Raw genomic sequence first — 24,014 nt, 5'->3', positions numbered from 1 at the left:
TCTCCTTTCTCAACCTCACTTTCCCCATCTGAAACTTGAAGTAAAATTATCTGCTCTCTCCACCAAAGTCACTGCCACCAGGTAACAAGAATGACTCTCTCCCTGTCATTTCCCAGTGCCCCTGTAGTTCACATCATGACACTCATGTAGGCCCTTGATTTGGGTCACTCTGCAAATGCTCATGAGAGGGTGGATTTTCCTCCTCACCCCTGGCCCCCATGACCCTGGCGATCCCATTTCTCTGAAGGGAAACATGGAGTAGAGGGTTGAACTTGAAGGACCTCCCAGCTCCGCCAGGTCTGGGATAAAGACAAAGGCTGGCAGAAAATGATTTGGGTCAAGTATGCAGGTGGCTGGTGGGGAATGAAGGATGCAGCCCCAGTAGGGCACAGGGTGGGGCTTCTGGGGCCAGAACAGGGATTTTGAGGAGAGCCACTCTGAGCACGGAGGAAGGTCGTGGCTGGGGTGCTGAGCAGCATTTCAAGCCGACCTCACTCCTCTGTCTCCCCTCCTGAGCCTCCTAGGTCTTTCATTCCCCCAGGCCTTGAGCAGACCCTAGCACCTCTACTCGGAAGACTCCCTCACCCCTGCAGGTGATTCCCATCAATCCTTAGGTCTCCCCTAAATATTTCTCTTAGAGATGTCTTCCCTGAAGCCCCAACCTAAATAAGGACCCTCATTCACAGCCCTAATTAAATTTATATTTATATGTTTCTTGGTATAATTGTCAATTTAGCATCCATCTTTCCCACTAAACAAGAGTTTCCATGATGGCCATCTAGGGTTGGTGTTTGTGGAATGAATAAATGAACAAGGGCACTTAAGTTCACTGCAAGCACACCAGGTGCTGGCCTTCACTGTCCAGGTCACAGAGCAGGATCCATGAGGGCGGGTGCCCAAGGGAAGAAAGGCTGCGGGGGAAGGAGTCCCCGCCCCGAGTCCCAGCCCCGTCCCTCCGCCTGCCCAGGCCCACACACAGCCGGACCCCAGCGTTGCAACACTGCAGCTTTATTGATTGAAACAACCGCGTCCGCAACTAGAGGTTACATTGGGGGCTTGGGGGGTGGAAGAGGGGCAAATGGAGAACAGAGGCTGGGGTGGAGACAGAGAGCAAGGCGAAGGGGTGAGGACGGGGTCGCGAGGCTAAAAAACAACCCCAGTACATTTCACCCGTGGATAAGGGGTCTCCTGTTGTGCTTTTACCTTGGTGTTAGGATGGGCTGGGGGTCAGACGCTTGGGCCTGGGCGTGAGGGGTTTTGGCTTTTCTCCCACGTCTTTGAGGCCTCAGGGCTAGAGCAGTCCCCTTCTTCCCTGTCCCCTCTGAGATGGGGATAAGGGTCTTGGTGAGCTGGCCGTCCTGAGACAGGTTGGATGGAGACCTCTGGAGCAGAAGGGCCTGCAGAGTTGGATGGGGATTATGTGGGCAGCCGGGAGGAGAGAGGGGCGGCGCTGGGAAGGAGGGTATTCCCAGGAGGGCCCCTGGGAATCAGGCAACGTGGGGGGAAGGGGTGGGGAGGGGCCGGTGCCATCCCTCCATCTCAGCGTTCTCACCCGTACGGTGGGGATACTGGATCACTAAGGTCTCTCCCATTCTAAGGGTCAAGGGATCCCCAGGAAAGAGTTGGTCCTGCCCCAACACACGCACACATGCACACGCACGCACACACGCACAGCAGAGAGGAGGGGGCTTCCCTGCCTCTGGAAGCAGAGAGGGCTCCCCTGAACCCAGAACCCAGCTTCAACCACCGTTCCTACAGGGACTCTCCACAGCAGGTCCACCCTCACACTCCTGGGTACAGACCCCGAAACCCCCACTCAGCCTCCTTCAGTTGTCTGGGAGAGGAAAGCCCCAAGAATCCTGTCTTCGGAGCCCTGGGGGGCGGTCAAGAGGATGAGGGCATGAGGATGCGCGGACCTTCATCCTGGCCCAGGCTCTCGTGGAGACGGAGGGAGGGGGAAGGCGCCTGGAAGAGGACAGCAGCTACGGCCTCCACGGGCAGAGGATGCCAACCTCCATGAGACACCAGGCCTTCTGTTGATGCCAAAGTGGGAGGCACTCTGGCCCAGAGCAGGAGTCCAGATCAGGGCCAGTAACATCTGTGGCACTCTGGAGACAAGGCTGTTTGTCCCAGCTCCCCAGAGCATTTCTGGCAGGAAATGCTGATGGCCATGGTAACACCCCAGGGCCATAGTACCTGGTTTCCAAGACTGGCTCTACCTATACTGGCTGCGTGACCTCAGGCCCCTCTCTGAGCTTCAGCTTCTTTATTTGCATATGAGGGGTTTGGCCTTCTGAGGCCCATCTGGCCCTGATGGCCTGAGTGGTGGCTTCCAGAGCACAGGGAAAAGAGAATGAATGGCAAAGTGGTGCTGGACCCACCCAGAGGCCCAAGGGTGCAGGCGCGTGCCAGGAGCAGGCCGGGCACCCTAACCAGCACCCCAGGAGTTGCCTGTGGGCCCAGCAGCACATCAGCCGGGCAAGACTCCCCATCCATTTGGTATCTTGTCCTGGTAGTCCCTTTCTCCTCTAGACACCAACCTGGAGGGGAGAGGGGTAGGAGGGTCCCAACACCCTGAGGGTTGACTCTGGACTCCCCACTTTAAGGCCACAATATGCCTCAGTCACCCTGACCCAGAGGGTGAGGCTGCCCCTGGGGAGATGCACTGGATCCAGCCAGCCTGGTCTCCCCAGGGCCCAGGGTATTCACGGGCCACTACCATGACACTGACACACAGATGCACGAAGACACATGGCTGAGTGACATTTATACAGATAAATGTCACACAGATACAAACACTGACACACAAGTCACCCAGAGATACACAAAGCACTCAGTGCACATGCAGACTGGCATAGACTGGCACACGCCTGGCACTCAGGCATTGCCAGCACACGCCGCCACCCGCTCCCCACACACCTGCCGGCACTGCACACAGACACACGTCAGCCTCAGCTGCTCACACATGAGCACCTTGGCGTCTCAGCAGACACGCATTGTAACCCGAGGGCTGCCCCCAACTTCCGAGAAGGTCCCCTCTCTCCAAACAGACCTGGCAGGGGCGATGCAGCCAATGCCTGCCGTGACTCCTCTGTATCAGGCTCTGTGGATACAGAGGCAGATGAGGGAGAAAAGTCCCCATGATGGAGCAGACAGGGCAGGGGACACATCTGAGGGGGAGTAGGCCTAGGGCTCCGTGGGAATTCCAAGGAGGAAGCCCTGGGGGCTCCAGCACGGACTCCAGCAAGGGCACAGAGGAAGCCTCTGGAAGTGAGAGGCCCGCAGTTCCCTCTCTTGGGTTCTCCTGGGGAGCTTTTCACCATTTCTGAAGCCAGGCTGCCCTCCAGTTCCATTCGATCAGAACCTCTGGGCCGGACCCAAGCATTGGAGCTGTTTAAAAGACCCTGGTGGTTTCATTGTGCAGCCAGGGCTAGGGGCCAGGGGTTTATAGCATCCGTTCCGCTGGGCAAAGTCTGCAGAAGTGCTTCCCATACCGGGCTGGCTTGTGCCAGGCACGAGCAGGGGCAGGGGAGAAGGGTCAGGAGGCTCAGAGGAGGAGCTCACAGTCTAGTCGGGGCAACAGATTCTGCACAGATGGGACAATTAAGGAACAATACCCGGCAGGCGTGATGGAAGCGTGTGCTGGGAACCTGGAATGGCTCACTTCAGACTGAGGCCTTGGATGGGCCAGGAAGGCAGCCACACTGCTTGGGTATCAGGAGGCCCCGCTGCAGCCTGGCCCGGCCACCCACCAGCTGTTGGTGATGATGATAACATAGGCCTGAAAGAGCCCGAAGCCCGGCAGCATTTGCCATGGTCCCGCCTGCTCCTGGCACTGCGGTGCTGCCCAGGATCCAGGCTCGCTCTTTGCAGCTGTCCCCACCAAATGCTCCAGGAGGAGCTCATGACACCCTCACCAAAGGTGCTCACATTCACTAGGGTCATCTGTTAAGCTCCATCATCCATAGGACAGGAAGGGGGATTTGGGGCTGAGGCAACAGCAGCTCTAGCCTATGGAATAGGACTGGAAGGGGTCGACTTGCTCGCGCCCCCACACATGCATGTCACCCGTGCAGATGGACATGCGCACTGACATACACTGGCACTCAGGGACAGGCTAGACCCAGCCTCTGGGATCACTGCACACACAGACCCATATTTGCACATGCTGCTGCCCAGATTTGTGCCCACAGTTGTGCAGGCACGCGCACACACCCACACCCACACACATGCACGCACGCACGCACTTGCACACCCACGCACAAAGACTCATCCTGGAAGGGGTGGGGACTCCTCTCTCCTGTGGAGGGCTGGGTGGGCAGCTCAGGGATGATGTTGAGGAGGAAAGATCTAGATTCCGTCCTGTCCATCTCAAGCTCCAACCAAGACCTAGAGACAGGGATCCCTTTGACAGCTCCCAGGGGACAAAGGGACTGGAACTATCCCACCCTTCACCCCCAGCTCTACAAACTCATCCTCCTTCACTGGCCCTGGGGTGAAGGAGGCCCACTGGACAGGGCTTTGCCTACCCTCAAGCCACAGCACCCTATCAGACCAAAAATAGAAGAAATGGAGGCTCCACTCCCAAGTCCAGTGTCCTATACAGGGGCATGAAACCACAGAGGCAGGGCCTGTCCTCTGCCACGCCCCCGTCTCCTGAGTCCCAGCTGGGGCCGACGTTAGGGTGGGGACTGTGCTCTCAGGAGTCCAGCTGCAGGTGGGGGTGGGCAGGTGGGTGGGGAAGGTGTCAGTCTTCACACTGCGCAGGCCCGAGACCCTGTGCTGAGTCCCTTCAAAGGGGGCACAGTGAGGAGGGAATATGATGTCCCAGAAACAGGCCAGGGGACCTGGGGTGAGTGGGGTCTCCACCATCCAGCCTGCCTCTGAGAACAGCTGTGTGCAGCAGGTGTCCCACTTTCTTTGCCATCTTCTGGACAAAGGACAGTCACAGAGCTCACAAAGTCCCACTTGACCCTCCTCTGACCCCTGCTTTCTCCGTCCTGGGTCTCCTCTGACCAGGGCAGAGCTCCCTTGTATGGCTGCTCTTCTGGCAAAGCCACCTGGCTGGAGTTCGGCCTTGAGTTAGGGGACAGCAGGGAAAGTCAGAAATACACCACGAGTGCAGCCAGGACGAGGCCAGTGTCGTGCCGAGGTCCCTGGGGTGGCGGACGCCATTCAGGCAAGTCCCCTGTCTCCGCAGTAAAGAAGGTGCTGGCAGGTCGGATAGAAACTTGTGCTTTAATAGATCTCTGTGTGTGAGTGTGAGTGTGTAAGTGTGTGCATGTGTCGAACAACTGTCTCCAGGGCCTCGGCGCCGGGCCTCAGGTCCTTGTTCGCTGCGCATCCTCGCAGCCAATGCAGGCCCCCTCCCTGGCAAGCCGGCCCTGCCCCTGGGCACCCCGGCTGGCAGGGGGTCAGTCTTTGGTACGATGTGGACACTTTGGTGTGCCGGGGGCGGGGGAGGGCACGCAGCTTTCATCATCTCTGCAACGCCAAGAGGAAGATGACCATGGGCCCCCAGAGCTGTGGGCTGGACTGGCAAGGAGCTCTGCTGCCCGGCATCACCACCACTGTGACAGAGAGAGAGGAGACAGGCCAGGAGCTCCCGTCAGCTCTGGTGAGGGAAGGGGGAGGCAGACAGGCTGGCTACTCTGTCCCATCTCTTTGGGGGGCCTGAGGGTGGGCACTCGATGCAGATGTGAGGTGGCGTGGCTCCAGGGTTCCCAGCCTGCAGGGTTCATGCTCACTAAGATGCAGAGCAATTTACTGCACCTCAGTGGGCCTCAGTTTCCTTATCTGTAAAATGGGCCTCACCGTTCGAGTGCAGCTGTGAGTGTAAGTGGCACATGCACACACAGGTTTCTGTACCTTGCCTGGTACCTAGTAATCCCTCAGTCAACTGGAAGTGTTAGAGGTGGCAACACCTGGCCCCCAGAAGGCACAAGCTCACACCTGGAGCCACAATACTCAGGTGCTCAGACACAGGCACCAGAGGTATCTGATTCCGTAAGGACCTCGGCGGGTCCCAAGGAGGGCAGGACCCAGCATTTCTCACTCTCTTCCATGAGCCCTGCCGCCCGAGTCAAGGGGGCCAGGATGGGTGCACCTTCACACCGGCACCCTGAACCCCATTCAGACAACCCTCCCCCAGCAGACGGATGCCTGCTCACACGGCACCCACAGACTCGGCTCCCTCACCCCCTTCCCGTCTTGCACCTTTATTGGGATCCATCTGCTTCCGGGGACACTCTCCTTTCTTCAGTGTGACGTCATCTATGGCAATATCCCCCAGGTAGCCCGAGCCTCGGACCCCCTCAAAAATAATCTGGGGTGGGGTCAGAGAGCAGGGAACAGGAGATGGGGATCTGCCAGGCACCAGGGACCCCCGCTCCGACCCCTTCCCCTGAAGAAAGCCCCGCATCCTTCCGGTTTCCTCCTTGGACCCTCGGGGAGCAAGCATGAGGCCATCCTAAGTGCTTCCCTGCCAGGCTACCCCCCAAGCCTGGGCGCAGCCTCTGGACCCAGGGTACTCACCTGGAAGGGCCCACTGGGGTTGATGGGCACATGTGCCTGCTGCCACACGTTGCCCTTATTGCCACTGAGGGACCAGGCATGCGTGTCCAGAGCCCCTTTGTTCCGGGACCGCACAAGGAGGTTGAGGGAGCCTGTGGCAGGTGAGAAGAGAGGGGACAGTGAGGTCAGCAAGGACACCCTTACCTGCCCATACCTGCCTAGCCACCCACACTGCTGCCTCTGCTGGCGGGGACCTTCCCCCGCCCCCATCCCCACTCTGCTGTGACATGCCTCTGCCCTGGTGAGCAGGGGACCACAGTGGGAAGGAGAGTTCATGCCTCTTCTTCCCTGCTTGTCAACTAATCTGACCACACGCCACCGTCCCTCGAGACGGGGAAGCCTCCCGGGCAGGGGGCCTACACCTCAGCACAGAGCAGACTGCAAACGGCAGGGACGCGCACCACAGCAGACGTGACTTCTGCACACAGGGGAAGGGACTTGCACTTTTAAACATTTATTTAAAAATACTTAAGTGAAGGTAGCTCTTCCAACCCCCAAGTCCTCTAATGCTGATGCTTGGAACAAAGGTTAAAAAAATGTTGATTTAAAAAAATAAAAAAACATTAGTCCACATGCTATATAGTAGTAACTGACAGCGAGATTTTGGAGGCATTGGCCTGGAGGCGCTGAGCCCATCTGCCCACAGCCTCGTGGATCTGGAGTCCTAGGGGAGCTGAGGGGCGTTAGAACAGAAGGAGGGGTCATGGCTTGGCTCAGAGCACCCAGGCAGTGCCAATGCCCTCTCCAGTCTCTTCCAGCCCACCTCCAGCCCCCAGTGACATGAAAGACCTGGCTCTGAGGGAAGGGGAATCAATCTTAGATGGTGCCTGGTGGCTGGCATTTCCATGGCGCTGCCCACAGACAAAGCCATACCATCTGTGACACCAGATAGACCTACCCCCCAGTGGGGGGAGCCACCAAATGTTACCTGCCTGGATTGAAAAGAGTTGGCAGGGACCAAGGAGAGCCGGCGAGACACAAGGTCTGGGGACAGCTGGTGCCCAGAGCTGCCAGGCATGGTGGGAGAGGTGGAGGGGGCGCGGGGAGGTCAAGACAGTAAGAAGCACCCCTCCCCAGCAGGAGAGTCAGGCCGAGGAGCACCAGTGAAACTGGTGTCATGCTGACTTTGGCAGCACTCAAGCCTAATGTCTTTTAGGGTCCTTATTAGCCCCAAATGGACCACTCCTTCTTCCCTGCTCAGAGATCAGTCCGCCAACCCCCTGGGGTCCAAGGACAAGCGCCGTGCCTTTTCTTCCTCCTCCACCATGGGGCACCCAAGGACCCAATGGGGAATCTGCTTTTCACAGCTCAAACAAACTAACAAAAGACTTTCTGTCCACTTCTCAGCACTCCATCAGGTACAAGGTCCTCTCTGCTTAGGGGCTTCCTGACATCCCCCAACAGGGATCAGCCAGAGCCCAAGACCCTCAATCTCTTTGAAGAGTGGATTGCTCACTATCTTCCTCCCTGTCTTCCTTGTCACCTCAGAGTCAAAAAGAGCCACATGCTGATGTCAGGATAAGTCACTGGCTTTTCCCTCTGCTGGAGATGCCCTCCCCCACCAGGTCCCCCCTGACCAAATCCTTCTCAGTCTTCAAGGCATCTCTGAAATGCCCCTTCCTCCAGGAAGTCTTCCTAGGTTCCAGCTGGGAGCCTGCTATCCTGCCTATAAACTCGGAGTCTATCAGCGGCAGCTCCCCACGCGCAGGCCACCATCTGCTCTGTGAGGTGGCAACCCATGGGTGCCACAGCCCCCTTCCCTACTGACTCAGGCCAATGCCTATCAGTTCTCAGTAATTAAATGTTGAATGAAGAACTTTCCATGACTGCCATCAAGGCCTTTCATAGAACCTCAGTGTTGGAAGTCACCTGAGGTGTCATCAAGTCCCAGCCTTGCTGTCATTCATTCATTTAACTAATGGAGCACTTCTGGGTGCCAGGGAATGTCTAGGCACTAGAATGAGACAAAGATCCCTGCCCTCATAGGCCTCATGTTCTCCTGATGGAAGAGAGGTGATTTAGGTGGGGTGGCCCAGGACCTCTTTGAGGACACCTGAGTGAAGGGAGGGACCAGTGTTCCAGATCGGGAGCTGGGGCATCTAAGGCCTCTAAGCCAGGAAGGTGCCTTAAGTTTGGCCAGAGCCAAGGAGCAGCAAGTAAGGTCAGAGCAGTAGGCGGGGGCTGGATCAGGCACGGAAGATCTGGAGAAGATGGTGGTGGGGAAGCTTCAGGGGGTCCTGAGCAGGGGAGTAAGATGATCTGGGACAGCAGTCCCCTCCACAGCACTGCTGTAGGGCAGCTCTCCTGTCCAGGGACAGGCTGCTCACCATCCCCCCAGATAGCATGCCTCTTGGCTGGTCAGAGCTGAGGCTTCTAAACAGCCTCCCTTTGGTGAGACTCCAATCTGCCTCTTGGAAGCGTTTGCTGCCTACTGTCCATTCTACCCACTGGGGAACCCGGAGCAAGATCCGCCTGTCACACAGACCATCCCCTCCGGCTTTCTGTCTCCCTGTTCACGAGACCGGATCCCCCAGACTCTTACTGGACACAACACACTCTTCCAGGCACCGGTTTGCCCCTCCTGAGCTGAAGGTGACCAACTGTCCCAGTGTACCTGAGACAGAGGGGATGTGGTGGTGGAACCAGGAGGGGCCAGGGTAAACCAGAACAGACTGGCACCTCTAACTGGGGAAGTCGAGTGGAGACAAGAGGGCTGGGAAGGCAGGGCGGGGCCATCCTGTCACCCGCCTCACCTGCTGCAGAGGAGACTTCTCCAAAAGTTCAGACCCATCAGGAGCACTGGCCTGTGTGGATGGCGGGGGCCCCATGGGTGCGGAACCTCCCACCCACCCATCTCTTCTCCAGCTGTGGAGACGCCTCCAGTATGACCCTGCAGGTCGTGCACACTTAAAGTCACCCCTACTAAGAGCACAGGAAGACAAGAAGATTTCTGTGGACTGATGAGGAATGCCCTCCAAGGAAAGGAGAATGAGGAAGGTCTGTGAGTGCATGTGTGTGTGTGTGTGTGTGTGAATGCGTGAGTGTATGTGTGTGTGAGTGTGTGAGTGCGTGTGTGAGTGTGTGTGAGAATGCGTGAGTGTACAAGTGCGTGTGAGTGTGTGTGAGTGTGTGTGAGTGCGTGAGTGTACAAGTGCGTGTGTGTGAGTGCGTGAGTGTGTGTGAATGTGCGTGTGTGTGAGTGTGAATGCACAAGTGAGTGTGTGTGTGTGTGTGTGTGTGTGTGTGTGTGTGTGTGTGTGTGTACACGCATGCGCACTCTGCTTCTAAAGGCATAAAGCATCCCTGGAAATTTGCCCCCTGGTCTGGTCTATTGATTGTCTCTGGGGAAGGGCTCTAGGTGGCAGAAGGACTGGGAGGGAAATTCTCATTCTGTCCCCTTTGAATCTGTTTGACCCAGGCGAAAGACACTGCCTTTCCCATAAACAAACAAGCCAAAGTGTTAACAGTCATCACTTCCTCAGCAGAACCCCCTAGGGCCAGGCCCCAGGCGTCGGCCAGCCTCCCTCTGACCGAGCTGTCTTGGCCTCACTGTGCCCACTGTGACAGTGGTCCCCAACTCCTATCTGAAGCCATTAGTTGTTTGATGTCTGTCCCTGCCCCTTGGCTGCAGGTGACAGGAGAATGGGAAACTCATCCATCTCCAGCTCTGCAGCACCTGATACCTGCACAGCAAGTGATGGCTGAACTGATGAGTTCATGGATTAAAGTGACACCCTACTAAAGCCATCTCTTCCCAAACAGCATTCCTTAAGTTTATTCTCACGCTTAGGAAGCAGAACTACCTCTCAGGTCTCATAAAGAGCACCCTTCCAATCCCAAGTGTAGGACTTGGGGAAGTCACCCTGACGTGGGTGGCTGTGCTGTGTGGTCTTGGGCAAATGCTTAACCTCTCTGAGTTGTCTGGACATCGCCTGGCATCTGGCAGGCGCTCAGTATATGCAAATGCTCGGTTGTTTCTCCATCCCCTGCACAATGTCCATCTCATCCTGGGAGACCCTTTTTATTTGCACTTAGGAAGCTGTGATCAACTCAAAACCCCAGACAGCTGAGGTTGTCTTCTCCCCTTACCAATCCTCTGCCCACATCCCCTCCAAGGACCTGTGGTTGAGCCAAGTGGGGAAGCCAGGGCCTCATGTGGGCCAGCCCCTGACCTCCTGGCCCCTCTTCCCTCCACCCCAGCATGCACTCAGTCCGACTCCCTGGTCCCAGACTCACCGATGTGCTTCCCGTACATGTGATAGAAGAAGGACACGCAGTAGAACTTGGCACTGGCGTTGTAGAGGGGACTCACCAACCTCGCCCGGTCCCCCAGCTCCCGGGGCCTGGACGTCTCGATGAACATGTAGTAGCCTGAAGGGGAGGGAGGAGGCGCCAACGGGCTTGTCCTCACGCCACCACACAGTTCCCGCTCCGCCTGACCTCCAGCTGCCTCACCCAGACCCCTTCAGGCCTGCGCAGCACAGGGCTCTGGGCAGAGACCATGAGTGCTTAATGCCATTACGAATGTCTCTTCTTCCTGATCCTCAATCTGGGCAGAGTTCTGTCTTCCCTCCCAGAGTAAGGTTCCCTGAGGACAGGGCTGTGCCTCTTCAGACTGGGGATCCCTGAGGACAGGACTGGTCACTCTCCACCCTCAAAATGGGGCTGCATGGGCCTAGACCCCTCCCTACTGTTCCCAGCCGCAGGGCAGGCCATGTCCTCACCCTCAGGGGTACCACTGATGTCAGTGGGGGGGCCAGTATTGGGGGAGCGCTTGGGGTTCTGGGTGAGAGCGTTCTGACGTGTCCAGTCAAAGTTGTCTGTCAGGTCCTGGGTGTAGCCACAGATCTTCTCATCCTCAAAGTGGCAGGTGTTATCTGCATTGAGGGCATTGGGAGCAGGGCAGATGACGAGGGTCAGCCGCCTCAGCCCTGCTGGGCCAGCCTCGCCCTCCACCACCACCCCGAGGCCGCTCCCAAGCCTCTAAGCAACAGGCCCAGGATTTCAGGGCACAGAGAGCAGGCAAGGGGCGCAGAACACACTGGTTCCCAGAGCAAGACTTAGCGCCACAGACCCTTCTGACCTCCAGTGAAGCTTAAGGATCCCATCTCAGAATAACGATCTTAGACACATTAAATGCACAGAATTACAAAGGAAATCGATTATATTGAAGTAAAGTTGTCAAGATATTTTTATAATTTGTTATATAATAACTGGGCTGCTTTATTGTCTAATTAAATCACAAAATCTCATGTTAAGTCTAATAACTACTGTAGTTCTGAAATACTAATGAATGTAAATGATATTTAGAGCTATCTGCAACAACTGTAAGGTGATGTGAAAACACTGGATTTCTGCAGATGACAAAGTCACAGGTACTGATTTGTTGCCTGTAGTTTGTTGCCTATATTCGTCATTGAAGGGGATGTTGAAATCTGTGAAAGATAGGGAACTAACTACATGACCCCCAGGTTCATGCACCCCCTTGAATTCTATGCACAGATCTCTTGGGGGGTTTATGGGTCACAGATTAGGGATTCCTGCTCCAGGGAACAGAGGGTGTGAATTATCCTGCCTTTTTTTTTTTTCTTTTGGGGAGAGTGAACATCCCCACACCTACCACCAACTGACCTTTAAGCCCCAGAATATATCCTGGATGCAAACGGCTCTAGCCCAGCCCTTAGCTGCTCGCCCTGACCCCATAACAGGGAGAAGTCATTTTCTCTCTGTGTATGTCTCAAAATCCCTTCCCCCAACCAGGAGAGCTTTTGTGTCCCTAAAAGGAAGGGGAAGACATGGGGTGCAGAGGTCTTACCTGAAAGGTTTGGAGAGTTGATGGCTGAGAAAACAAGCAAGGAAACCAGTCAAAACCAAGTGTGGGGCTGTGCAGAGGATGCCCGGCCTTGGGATGAGGGAATAGGTCCTCAGAGCCAGGACTGGGGACCTGCAAGCCTGGCCTACAGTGACAGGGTAAGAGAGCGCACAGAGGGGAGCTCCAAGTTCAGGAACTACGCAGGGAGAGCAGAGGGAGCCCCTGGGCATGAGCTGGGCCCACCCTTCCCACCGCCACCGCCACCACCACCGTCACCTACGCTCTGTGTAGTGGATGATGCGGGAAGCCATGTCACCAGCCCCAAAGGTGGTATAGGGTGTGAGGCGGACTTCATAGCTGTGGGGCACACGGAGATCAGTCAGGAGATACTCCAGCAGCTGCCCCTTCTCCACACGCCGCACAGGGATGGCCTTGACCATGGCATTGTGCTGGTTCAACTGTAGACACAGGGAGTTCCCAGATGCCCGGCAGGCCACGCCCTCCACTGGAGCACCAGCCTAGGTACCAGCGTGACTTGGTGGAGGGTGGGGGCTGGCTCATGGGAGAGCAGAAAGAACAGAGGCCTAGGAAAGCAGACCCTCGGTGCCTCATCTAGGAGAAGGGACAACCGCCCCTTCCAGGTTCTCTGCCCAGGGCTGCCAGGTATTGAATGGTTCCGTGTGTTGGATGAAGTTGTAAGCACTTTGCCATTATTAACTCATTTCATCTTCAAATGAGGCAGAATATTCAAACTACCCCTCCCCATTTTAGGGGAGCCATAAACTTGCCCAAGTTCACATAAAGCCAGATTCTAGCCTCAGCAGTATGCCCCAGAGCCACACTCCAATCCTCCACGCCCCTGCCTCCTGGCTGGGAGAACCCCATGGAATTTGAGCAGGCGGGACAGTGGCACACAGACTCTGCCTGGCATTGCAGAGGCCCCCAGTTCAGGCTCTGCAGCCATGAGTCGACTCTGTGTCTGGCTCGCAGGCTCCCCATCCTACCCCCCATGAACCCAGCTATCTCTTGCCCACCTCTCGGGACTGTGCCCAAGGACTGGTCCAGAAGGGACAGGTACCTAGAGGTTTCCAGCTCCTGCTGTATCCAGAACACTTTTTCTCTGCCTCTGAAGAGTTGTTTATAAGAGGGTCAATGTGTCTGAGTCCCTGTCTCTAAACCCTTTCTCTGTCCATTTCCAGGATCAGCCACACCGCTCCCCACCTGCCTCCGGCCCCTGCTCCCCCTTGGCCCACCTGGCGGACACTGAGTCTGTAGTTGAGCACAGGGTCAACAGCGTCCGGCTCCCTCTGCGTCCACTGCAGTACGTAGGAGTAGTTCTTGGACAGCTTGTGGCTGCGGGTGGGGTTGGGGGTGTCGAAGTAAAACTCCGGGCTGTAGGCTTTGGCTGAGAGGGCAGGGAGGGGGCATGGGGCCATGGAAGGGTGGGGATGGGAGAGACAGAGAAAGGAGGCATGGCAAGGGAGGTGGGACAGGGTAACGGAGAGGGTATGGGGGAACAAAGAGAAAGGGAACCATGTGAGGAGAGGTGACGTTGGAAGAAGAGCAGAAAGGGGAGAATGAGGAGGGGAGGAGGGACAGTGGGAATGGAGAGAAGGGAGATGGCAGATACCGAGATGATGTTGGTGGGAACAGAGAAGAAAGGTCAGGGAAGAAATAGGGAAAGGAGAAATTTGGGGAGACAAGGGAAAGGGATATTTAGGAGAATTGGGGGAAAGACAGAAAGAAGGGTCAAGGATATTGAGAGAAAGGAAGAGAGAGGAAATGGATACAGGCCAAGAGGTGGGGAGCCAGGGAAAGTGTGGGAGAACAGGGAAGAAGGGAAGGAGGTGGGAAATGTCACAGGGGCCTCTGACTAGCAGGGTTGAGTGGGTGGGGAAGGGGCTGGGAAGGTGGCCAGTTACCTGCAGTCCACTTAACAGCTGAGTGGGGGTCAGAATAAGAGTTGAAGGGGTACCCAGGCAGTTGGGGGCTGTTGGAAAAACTGGGGGTGCGGTGGAATGGAGGACGGGCAGCCTGCAGCTCTCCTCCAGGGGCACTCTCCCCAAAACCTCGCCCAGGCAGGAAGGTGACTCATCCCAGGCAGCCCTTCTTCATTTCCCTCCACCCTGTCCACGACCTCCAAGCCTTTCTGACCCGTCGACGCCTATCTGCAGTCCCAGCCAGCCCATCAGGGAATGACTCCTGTAGAGTTGGGGCTGACAGGAATTTCTGGGCACCACATGGCCTGCACCTCTAGAGTGACAGCTCAGGGGCTCTGTGCTGGTTGACCTGGCTCCAGCCCTGACACTCCAGAGAAGTTGTTGAGGAGCATTTTCTCCACTCTACGCTACAGTTCAGTCCATCCGCCGGCTCTGGGGCCAAGGAAGAGTGTGAAAGGTGGTGGGCAAGGGCCCAGGATGGAGCGTGGGCGGGGCTGTAGGACTGGAAGCACAGCGCTGGGATTGGACGAGGCTGCAGGGGGTGGAGCCTATACTTCATGTAGGTGGGGCCTAGGCGCAGTATAGATGGTTTTTTAACCTGAAGAGCCTAAGTTTGGTGAAAGCTGGTTTTGAAAGGGGCGTGGCGGTAAGAGGCCAAGGAAAGGGACTGAGCCATAAGGGCGGGGCTTAGGACAGGTACACCGGGCCTTGAAAGCGGAAGGTCTAGATCTAAGGAGGGCATGAGTGAAGGGGACGTCGCTCGCTATCTGGAGTGGGCAGGGCTGTAAGGGGAGCTCAAAGATTGGATCTGGCACCAGGCGGAGTCTGCCCCTGGCTTGGGGGGTCTTGGAAACGCCTGGATGGATGACTGGTGCAGGCGGGCATTACAGGAACCCACGCAGGCAGGGATGGGAAGGGTCAGAGACAGAGAAGAGGCCTTGCCCCAGGTGGGTGTGGGTGTGGGCGGGGTGGGGCCTACGGGATGCTCACCCGAGACCTGGAAGAGGCAGGCCGCCGAACCCACGTCGTTGGAGACGCTGCACTCGTAGCTGCCGCTGCTTTCACGGGTTACGGCATCGAGGCGCAGCTCGGCGTGGTCCGAGGCCTCCGCAGCGGCGGGGAGGACGGCAGGAGGCGGCAGCAGCTGCCCTTTGAAGCGCCACACAGCCGAGGCGATGCGCTGGGGGCTGCCTCGCAGTAGCGAGCAGCGCAGGAGCACGGGTCGGCCCAGTGCCTGGCGCACATCCTGGGAGCTGGGCTCCACCTCCGGGGGGACTGGGGGCGGCGGTGGGGACAGCGATTAACCAGACCTCTCCCCACCGAGTGGGGACTGAGGAGCGACCCCGTGGGGAGGCGACGCGCTCGCTCTAGTCCGGTGACCCTCCCAGCCTCGAAGTATCTCAGGGCCGATTCAGACCCGCAACACAGTCCTACAATCGCCAAGCTCAACCTCCCTGGCCGACAGATGCTCACTCCCTCCTAGCCATTCCTCCAGGCGCAGCCCAGAGTGGGCCTCTAGCTGTGCACTGAGTAGGGCCCTCGCCATCACACCCCGTGTAATGTCGGGGTTTATAGCACTATCTCTAGAGCCAGATGGCCAAGTTCAGGCCTCAGCCCTGCTGTCATCTAGTGAGAACTCAGGCAAGTTCCTTGAGCTCTCTGTGCCTCGGTTCCCCTATTTGTGAAAAGGGGGAATAATCGAATCTATTCATAGGACTGTGGGGGTTCAATGAATTAATGGATTAAAACACTCTGAGGACGGCCTTGACAATAGTGCGCTTTCATCGTTTTATCATACAGTGCTCCCCTTGAATATCCTTCCTCCTTCAAAATCCCATTTCGACCTGTCAAAATCAAGTTATTCCTATGTTCACCAGGTCACCCAAAATGAAGGTGAGACATTTGCTGGTGCTAGTGGAGCGATGGACTCAGATCCCGCATCTTAGCACGTCACTGTCAGGGAGGTTCAAGGGGGCAGTGGGTGGAGGGGTTTGGTTGGCGTGAGGTGAGGGTGGTGAAGAAGCGCCAGGCCGGGCTGGGAAGCGGGAGAGATGACTCGGAAGGTGGTCTGGGTGGGTGGGTGAGACTCACACTGCACGTTCAGCTGCACCTGGGCCTCACGAGGGCGCACGTTGAAGCCATTGTAGCGAGCCGTCTGGCAGCGGTAGGTTCCGCTCATGTCTCGGCTCACGCGCTCCAGCCGCAGTTTCCCATCGGCTGTCTCCTCCAGGGGCAGCCCCGAGGGCAGCAGGGCAGCCTCCTTGTCCACGCGGGACCAGAGCACCGGCGGCCTCGGCTTGCCTCTCACCTCGCATTGGAGCTCAGCAGGCGAGCCCTCACGCACGGTCACCACCGCCCTGCCCTTGGGCACACTGATGGTGGGCGGCACTGCAGGAGGAGAGCAGGAAGGGAGTTAGGGCTCTGCCAGGCCTCCTGCTCTTCTTCCTCTTAGGTGCTTCCTTCCCCTGTCCCAGACTGCCCTGGGGCCATCAGAGCACCCAAAACAAAACCCACCTTCCCAGACAGCACTACCTCCTTCCTACATTTCTACCTCGGGGTCTCCCAACTCCAAGAGACCTGGAGTCAGCCTGGCCCATTTCCTCTTCCCCAATACTACTAAGTAACGGGCATTCCACCTTTCATGCATTCCTTAATATCTCCTCTGGCGGGTCCCTCTCTCCTAACCCTGGCCCTGCCTTGGTGAGAGCCTTTATCTCTTCTCTTCCGGAGTGTTATTGCAGACTGCTAGTCCCCGACAACCTTACCTTTACTTCCAAAGTGAAAAATTACGTTAGCAGGACACACAGTCACACAGAATAAAGATTACAAATCGCCATGTGGCCATGTGGCCCTGTAACTAAATTCTGGCCAGTGGATTATAAGGGAAAATAAAGGTCTTTTAAAAAGAAGAGACTGCCATCAAGGACTAGGTGACACATGCTGAGGATGATGGAACAGCAAGGTAGATGGAACCCGGGGCCCGAGGGCTTGGTGGAGCAGTTACACTGTACAAATTTAAACTGCTCACAGCAGACTTCTGCAGGAAGAAGCAATGCATAGCTATGTTGTCCAAGTCTTTTTTTTTTTTTTTTTTTGGGGGGGGGGTTGTGGTGGTGCTGCTGCTGGGGATCAAACCCAGGGCCTTAGTGTGCTGGGCAAGCGTTCTACCACTGAGCTACAACCTAGCCCCTAAGCCACTATTAATTAGAGTTCTCTTATTCACAGCTGAATCTAATCCAACCCAACACATGGCACAAATGAAGAGTCTTTTGAAGTCTTCCCTGGGTCCCATCCCATAAACCACATCAAACAAATTAAAATGCGCCCCTGCATTTTATCGTTAAATTTTAAGTATTTAACAATAAATAGAATTAAATGTCAAATTATTATTTGTAAATAACTCTACCAGGCAAACTAAGGTCTAGCTATCTAATAAAGCATAATTTATCTCTTTTAAACATTTATGCATTTATTGCCTTTACTTTTGCAGTTTTTCTCTTTGTATTTTGAAGCCAGTTTATTTTCCCAGGTCTAAATCATTTCCAAGGACTCTTACAAAGCTTCCATGCCCTAGGCACCAGATCTGTGAGCCAAATGGAGAAGCAGCCCTGGGCCCCTGGCTTACATGTAAAACATCCCAGCTCCCAACCCTCCACACCCCCACAGGCTAAGAACTGTTCTCCCTCTCTAGTCAGCCACCTTCCCTCAGGTGAGAGCTCAAACACCTAACTGCAAACAAGGCCCCTAGGCCCTGGCCCGCGGGCCGCCTCATCTCCCATCTTTCATCTTATATCCCAGGTGCAGCTCGCACTTGTAAGAAACACACTCCCTGGACACAGCAAATCTCCCACACTGGGGGACACCCCCATTCTGTCTGGGCTTGTCCCCCTGCCTGGCAAATTCCAACATACCCTCCAAGGCTCACGTGGAAGACCAAGCCCTCCTCTGAGCTTTCTCTGACTTCCCCAGGCAGCCTGGTTCACCTTCTCTAGTGCCCCCAGAATGTCCTACAGACACCTCCTTAAACTCCATGTCACAGTTCCAGAGTTTTCCCTGCCATTTCCTGCCTGCGAAATGTCTCCCCAACATGCCTACCTCCCCTTGACCAGGCAGAGAACTCTGAGGAAGGAGCTGTGGCATTCACATCTAGATCCCCAGCTTCTCCTGGAGAGCTTGGCACTGAGCAGTCCGTGCAATGAATCTGCGGCATCTGTGGAGTTCTGGAGAGGCCTCCCCACCTCTCCAGTTTCACTGGGTCTCCTCTTGTACAGATGTCAGGGTGGGAGGAGCCTCTGGCCTAATCTCTCACAGGGGGAGACTGAGGCCAGAGAGTTGAAGGACCCAAGGAGGAGGTACTCATAACAATGAGGGTCCTCACTTCTGCATCTGGTCGCATGGATAGCTGGCCAAAGCCAGCCTGCTCCCCCCGCAAAGTGTCGGGGCTAGAGACATTCTGGAGGGTCTCAAGAGCTCCCTTCCAACCGCCTGTTATTCCCACAGTGCAGACCTTACAGAGGGGCCTGAGAGCAGGCTCTGAAGCCGGGCTGCCTGATCCCAGCTGCACCACTGATTGTAGTATAACCTTAGCTAAGTTTCTTGAACTTTCTGAGCCTAAGTTTTTTCAACTGTAAAATGAGAAGATTATCTACCACCCCATTAGGTAAATCACAAAGCGAATAAGAAAAACAAAATAATCAGAACACATAGTAAACAATAAATGTTAGCCATTATCATTTCATTATTATTTATTATTGTTGGTATAGCAATAAAGACCCAAATTTTTTACCATGACCTATTGTGAATTGAATTGTGCTCCCTCTACCAAATTCATCTGTTGAAGTACCCAGGACTACCTCAGAATGTGAGTATATTTGGGGGTGGATCAAGAGAAGTGATCATGGTTCAATGAAGTCACAAGGATGTTCCCTAATCCAGTAGGACTAATGTATAGTATTAGGATACAGACATGCACAGAAGAAAGACCAGGTGAAGACAGGGAGAAGAAGGCCAGTTACAAGCCGTGAAGAGAAGCCTCGGAGGAAACCAACCCTACTGGTACCTCAGTCTCAGATTTATCCTCTACAACTGTGAGAAGTACATTTCAGTTGCTGAAGTCACAGTCTATGATACTGTGCCACATGGCAACCTAAGCAAAGTAACTCAGTGACAAAACTGGACAGAATCTAACCCTGCTGACCCCTCCCAGTTCATCTCACTCCATTCTCCCAGCCACACACTCCTCCTTTCAGTTCTCCAGATGCCTCAGTGCCTTTGCACATGATGATTCCTCGATCTGCATTGCTCTTTTTCAATCTTCCCTTGCTGTCCTTTGCCTAGTAAAATCCTGAACCTCTCAAATCTCAGAGCAAACATCCTATTCCAGGAAACTTCCCATATTCTCACATACTGCAGTTTGCAATGACATATTTATTTACGAGGCTATCTGAAAGATGTTTGCCTTCCTACTAAGTTCAATGAGGACAGAGCCTGTTTCCCTACCACTGTACCCCAGGGCCTAGCACAGTGCCTGGGACTCAATAAAGTGTGCAGCACGGACAGATGGTGCTTTGCTCACTGTCTCCCTTCCCCATCCTGGGCCTCTCCAGCTCCCCCGCATCTCCCCACACCCCTCCAGCCGCCCACCTGTCTCAGAGGAGATGTTGACCTCGACACTAAGGTCGGGCACAGGCGCCCCTGGGAAGGAGGCCACACACAGGTAGGTGCCATAGTCACTGAAGTGCAGGTCGATGAGCTCTAGGCTGCTAGTGACGGCAGGCAACTCGGGATCATTGCGGGTCACCAGCAGCCTCTTGGACATGCGTGCTGGCTTGCCGTTCTTGAACCACTGGTAGGTCACCTTCTCCTGGGGCACTGCATCCACGTGGCAGGACAGCTTCAGGTCCTGTCCCAGTTGTATGTTCTCGCTCTCCTTGATCACGTCGGGCGTGATCTGGAATGTGGCGTTCTTCATGGCTGCAGGAGGGCGGGAGGGAAGGGTGACTGGGACTGGCCCAAAGCCAGGGGCCCGTGTCCCGCCCCACCCAACCCGGCTTCTCCCCTGAAACTGGCGCTCGTGGAGGTTGGACTACAACCCGCCCCCAGGAGAGGCCACCACTCTCCTCTGCTTGGAAACCGCTCTGCTGGCTCAGATGGGTTCTGAAGGTCTGCCAAACTCCCTGCACGACAGTGAGTTGGTGATAATGATAGCCACTGCCGGCGGCCTAGATCCCAGCTTGCAAAGTTGCACCTTCTACGAGTGGTTCCATCTAGAAAATGGAGCTGAGGGAAACTGAAGAGCAATTAATCTGTCCATTTCTTTCCCTTTTGTGCTGGTTGACTCTTTGTGACAAGTCTGTGTGATTTTTACAATAAAAGACCAAAACAATCATCTCCCTTGCAATTACATTAAAATACAGAGTTAGAAAGAAAAGAGTCTGGCCTTTGAAAAATGTGGATCTTGTTTGAGGCCAAGAGTTGGAGTTCTTGATAGGCTGGGTGTTAATTGGACAGGACGGTAGTACAACAGCCACAAATCAGGAGAGAGCTGGGCAAAACAGGCTACAGAGTCACACTAAGAGGTGATCATAGTGCCAATGTAAATTGAGATCTCACCAACTCAGGCTTTAAAGGTCAAATGAAATCGGGGGAGGAAAATAATCTCCTGATAGGAAAAGTTCCATCGAAGGAAAAAGCAGTCATCACTTTTTTTCTTTTTTTGAGACAGGGTTTTGTTAAATTGCTGAAGCTGGCCTTGAACTTGTGATCCTCCTGCCTCAGTCTCCTGAGTTGTTGGGATTACAGGTGTGCACCACCGTGCCCAGCTGTTACTTTCTTTCTTAATCTAAGTAAAAGACCAGGGAAAGCTAACTTCTTTCTGTGAGGAGAGTCAGAAAAAAAAAAAAAAAAAGTAACTGGTCAGTGAGAGACGAACAGAGACCATGTCCTCAGAGACTCTCAACTGAATTTGGCAGTAGTTGTACTTTGGCTTAAGAGTGGGGAAGGAACCTGGATCTTAAAAACACCTAAAACTGTACAAGTAAAAGAATTTAAAGTTTCTTCTAAAATCAGAATAGCAAGATCGAGACCACAGTGAACAGTTAATAATGATAACTACTGAGGCTGAGGGTTAGGGAGGAGAGGTTGTGCTTCCTTAGACCATGCTCCAATTTTTGTATCTTTTTCACACTTAGTAATTATCTTCAGATTCACTGAAATGCTTTTCTATTAAAGATTTGCATATAAAGTAGGTGGAAATGTGTGTTATTTTCACTTAAATTTAGTTAGTCATGTAGAAACCACTGTAAAGGGAGGAAGCCAGGAAATTTCTGGAGTATCCACAGTTAGCTTTTTGCAGCCTCCATATCCCAATCTAAACAAACAAACTGTAGATAATCAATACCAGCCCGTCCACCTTTTATTGCTGAAGTGATATTTGGCAAATGGATTTTCTAACTAAAGCTTTACACAAATTTTAGTCCTCTGCCATCTGCTGGCAGATGACTGAATTGCAGGGAAATTGGAGTGCTTGAAAAGCGCCTCCTCAACACACCTCACCTACCCAAGGGAAGCAGACAGGTCCCTTCCCCAGTTCACTGGTAGCTCCTGAAGGACAGGGACCTTGTCTGCCTCACAATTTCCCTCCTACCCCGCCCAAGGCAACGTACATCGCACCAGAAGGTTCACTGTCTTCTTGGCAGGATTGCCCACGTTGTTGGTGGCTGTGCAGTTGTAGTAGCCAGAGTCCCGGGCCTGCACTGACGGGATGATGAGGGTACCACCCTGGGCCAGCGCTCCCAGGGGCAGTGGGCCAGGCCCGTGGGACCACAGCAGCTGGGGCAGGGGATCACCGCCTGTCAGCAGACACTGCACCGTGACGTTCTCCCCAGGATTCACCACCAGAGTTTCATTCACAGACAACTTCAGAGCTGGCGGTGCTAAGAGGACAAGGAGGTGGGGTCTTAGGGGACCACGATGACTAGGTGAGGATGAGATGAAGGGCTAGGGACACCTGGGTTGTGAGAGGCTCCCCTCTCACAGGAGCAGGCAGAGGGGAGGAGGGACTGGACACCGGTGGTGGGGCACTGTCTCCTGGTTGGGGAGTTGGCCCAGGTGGGCAAGGGACATGGGCCGGGAGGTGCCTGTACCCGTGGTGTTGGTGAGCCGGAAGGTGATGGCCTTGTCTGGGATGCCACACACGTTACGTACAGACACCTGGCAGGTGTAGCTGGCATAGTCCTGGGGCCGCAGGTTCTTTAGCTTCAGGACCTTGGTCTCCCCCTGGGCAGTAGTGGATCACTGGAGTGAGCAGCCTGCTTGGGTCTCCAGGGACCCCCACTCTCCTTCACCCCGTCCCACAGGCAACAGCAAATTCCTCTCCAAATCCCCATCTTCCCGACCCCCACCCACACCACTTACCCCCAGGGACCCTGAGCCTGGGGCGGAGCTGCTCCTCCCCACCCTCGGCAGGGCCTCTTCCTGGGCGTCTCTGGCTCTGAGGTTGGGCTGGCACACACCGGCCAGGACCTCAGTTTTCCTATTCCGGGAAATGGAGGGGGAATCCTGTTTTGTCTTTTACAACCCACACAAACCTGGGGCTGGCCCACCGGCCACACGTGGTGCTCCAAAGCGACCTCCCAAAGCCCTCCCTGGCAAGATGGCCTCAGCAGCATCTCCTGGGACTCTAGAGGGCCCATGAGAGACATCTCCCTGCCCCCAAACCTGCGGCACCTGCCATGGGTTCCTAATGCTGTCAGTCAGTCTGCAGTAGGCAGCGATGACTAGCCTGTCCCTCCGGGCTTTTCCTAACTAGCACTTCTGGAGAACATGTTGCCTGGAGGCCTCTCCCTGACCTTTCTGCTCTGCTTCGCCAGCCCCGGCTGTCTGCACTCCAGTCACCATTCAAGCTTCTGGCACAGGACCCGAGCTGCTGAAGCCAGGCCCAACGGAGAACTCCAGATCGGGAGGCCCCAGCCGCCCCAGGACCTATCCCTGTGAGGTGCAGGAGGAGTGTGGGCTGAGCCCGCTGCCCATCCTGACCTGGGTGTAGAGGGGCTCATAGATGTCCACCCCATTGTCCTGGCTGTGGGACAGGGTGTCTGAGCCCCGCTTCCAGATGAAGCGGGCGGGTGGGTTGGAGTTGACCGTGCAGCGCAGGAACACCGTCTTCTCCTGGTAGAAGTTGCCTCGCACGTCGCTGACCGTCTGGTGCACTGTCAGCACTGGCTCGTCCAGGTCTGCAGACACACAATCCCCATGCAGTCAGGAAGGAATGTCCCCAAGGTGGGTGGCTCAGCTTTTCCGAGAAGCTCCTTTTCTGGAAGCTGAAGGGATGCTTCCAGAAAGTCAGCTGCTCCTCTGGCCCTGAAAGCTTAACCCACCAGGTATAGGCTGGGGACTGCAGCTGGTGGCTTCCCAGACTCCCTCCCAGCTGTGCCTCCTCAGGAATCTGCACGGGGGTGTCCTGACTCACGCCTTTCCACCATGGGATAGGGGAAGTAGCTAGAGACTAGAAATTAGGGACCCTGGTTCAACTTTTTGTGTGCCTGTGAATTTATGGTGTAACTGCCAAAGTCCCTCCTCTCTGGGCCTCAGTGTCCTCATTGGTAAATTACACTTAGATTGGTGGCTTTCTGCCCTGTTGCACAATAGAACCACAGGAAGAGTTTCTTTTTAATACCCACAGCTGGCAG

General features: G+C 55.2%; 1 protein-coding gene across 2 annotated transcripts in view; it reads right to left on the bottom strand.

Moving 5' to 3' along the window:
• Positions 1-994: 994 nt before the first annotated feature.
• MDGA1 (MAM domain containing glycosylphosphatidylinositol anchor 1) overlaps positions 995-24,014 on the bottom strand; it is a 59,666-nt gene continuing 36,646 nt past the window's right edge. The window contains exons 4-17 of one of the 2 annotated variants that reach the window (XM_079148398.1): positions 23,362-23,558; positions 22,470-22,602; positions 21,990-22,259; positions 19,969-20,298; positions 16,417-16,713; positions 15,316-15,600; positions 13,639-13,790; positions 12,666-12,843; positions 12,389-12,412; positions 11,298-11,450; positions 10,810-10,944; positions 6,535-6,665; positions 6,217-6,325; positions 995-5,570 (exon numbers count right to left, since the gene is read on the bottom strand). In XM_079148398.1, coding sequence (XP_079004524.1) covers positions 5,479-5,570; positions 6,217-6,325; positions 6,535-6,665; positions 10,810-10,944; positions 11,298-11,450; positions 12,389-12,412; positions 12,666-12,843; positions 13,639-13,790; positions 15,316-15,600; positions 16,417-16,713; positions 19,969-20,298; positions 21,990-22,259; positions 22,470-22,602; positions 23,362-23,558 — 2,486 coding nt within the window. In that variant the 3' untranslated portion in view covers positions 995-5,478. The remainder of the gene's footprint in view (positions 5,571-6,216; positions 6,326-6,534; positions 6,666-10,809; positions 10,945-11,297; positions 11,451-12,388; positions 12,413-12,665; positions 12,844-13,638; positions 13,791-15,315; positions 15,601-16,416; positions 16,714-19,968; positions 20,299-21,989; positions 22,260-22,469; positions 22,603-23,361; positions 23,559-24,014) is intronic. The other variant, XM_079148399.1, reaches the window with a different exon arrangement.

The sequence above is a fragment of the Sciurus vulgaris genome (genome assembly GCF_902686455.1).
Source record: "Sciurus vulgaris genome assembly, chromosome: 7".
Classification (NCBI taxonomy): Eukaryota; Metazoa; Chordata; class Mammalia; order Rodentia; family Sciuridae; genus Sciurus; species Sciurus vulgaris.
The sequence above is the reverse complement of the archived record's forward strand: the minus strand, read 5'-3'. Positions and strand labels throughout refer to the sequence as shown.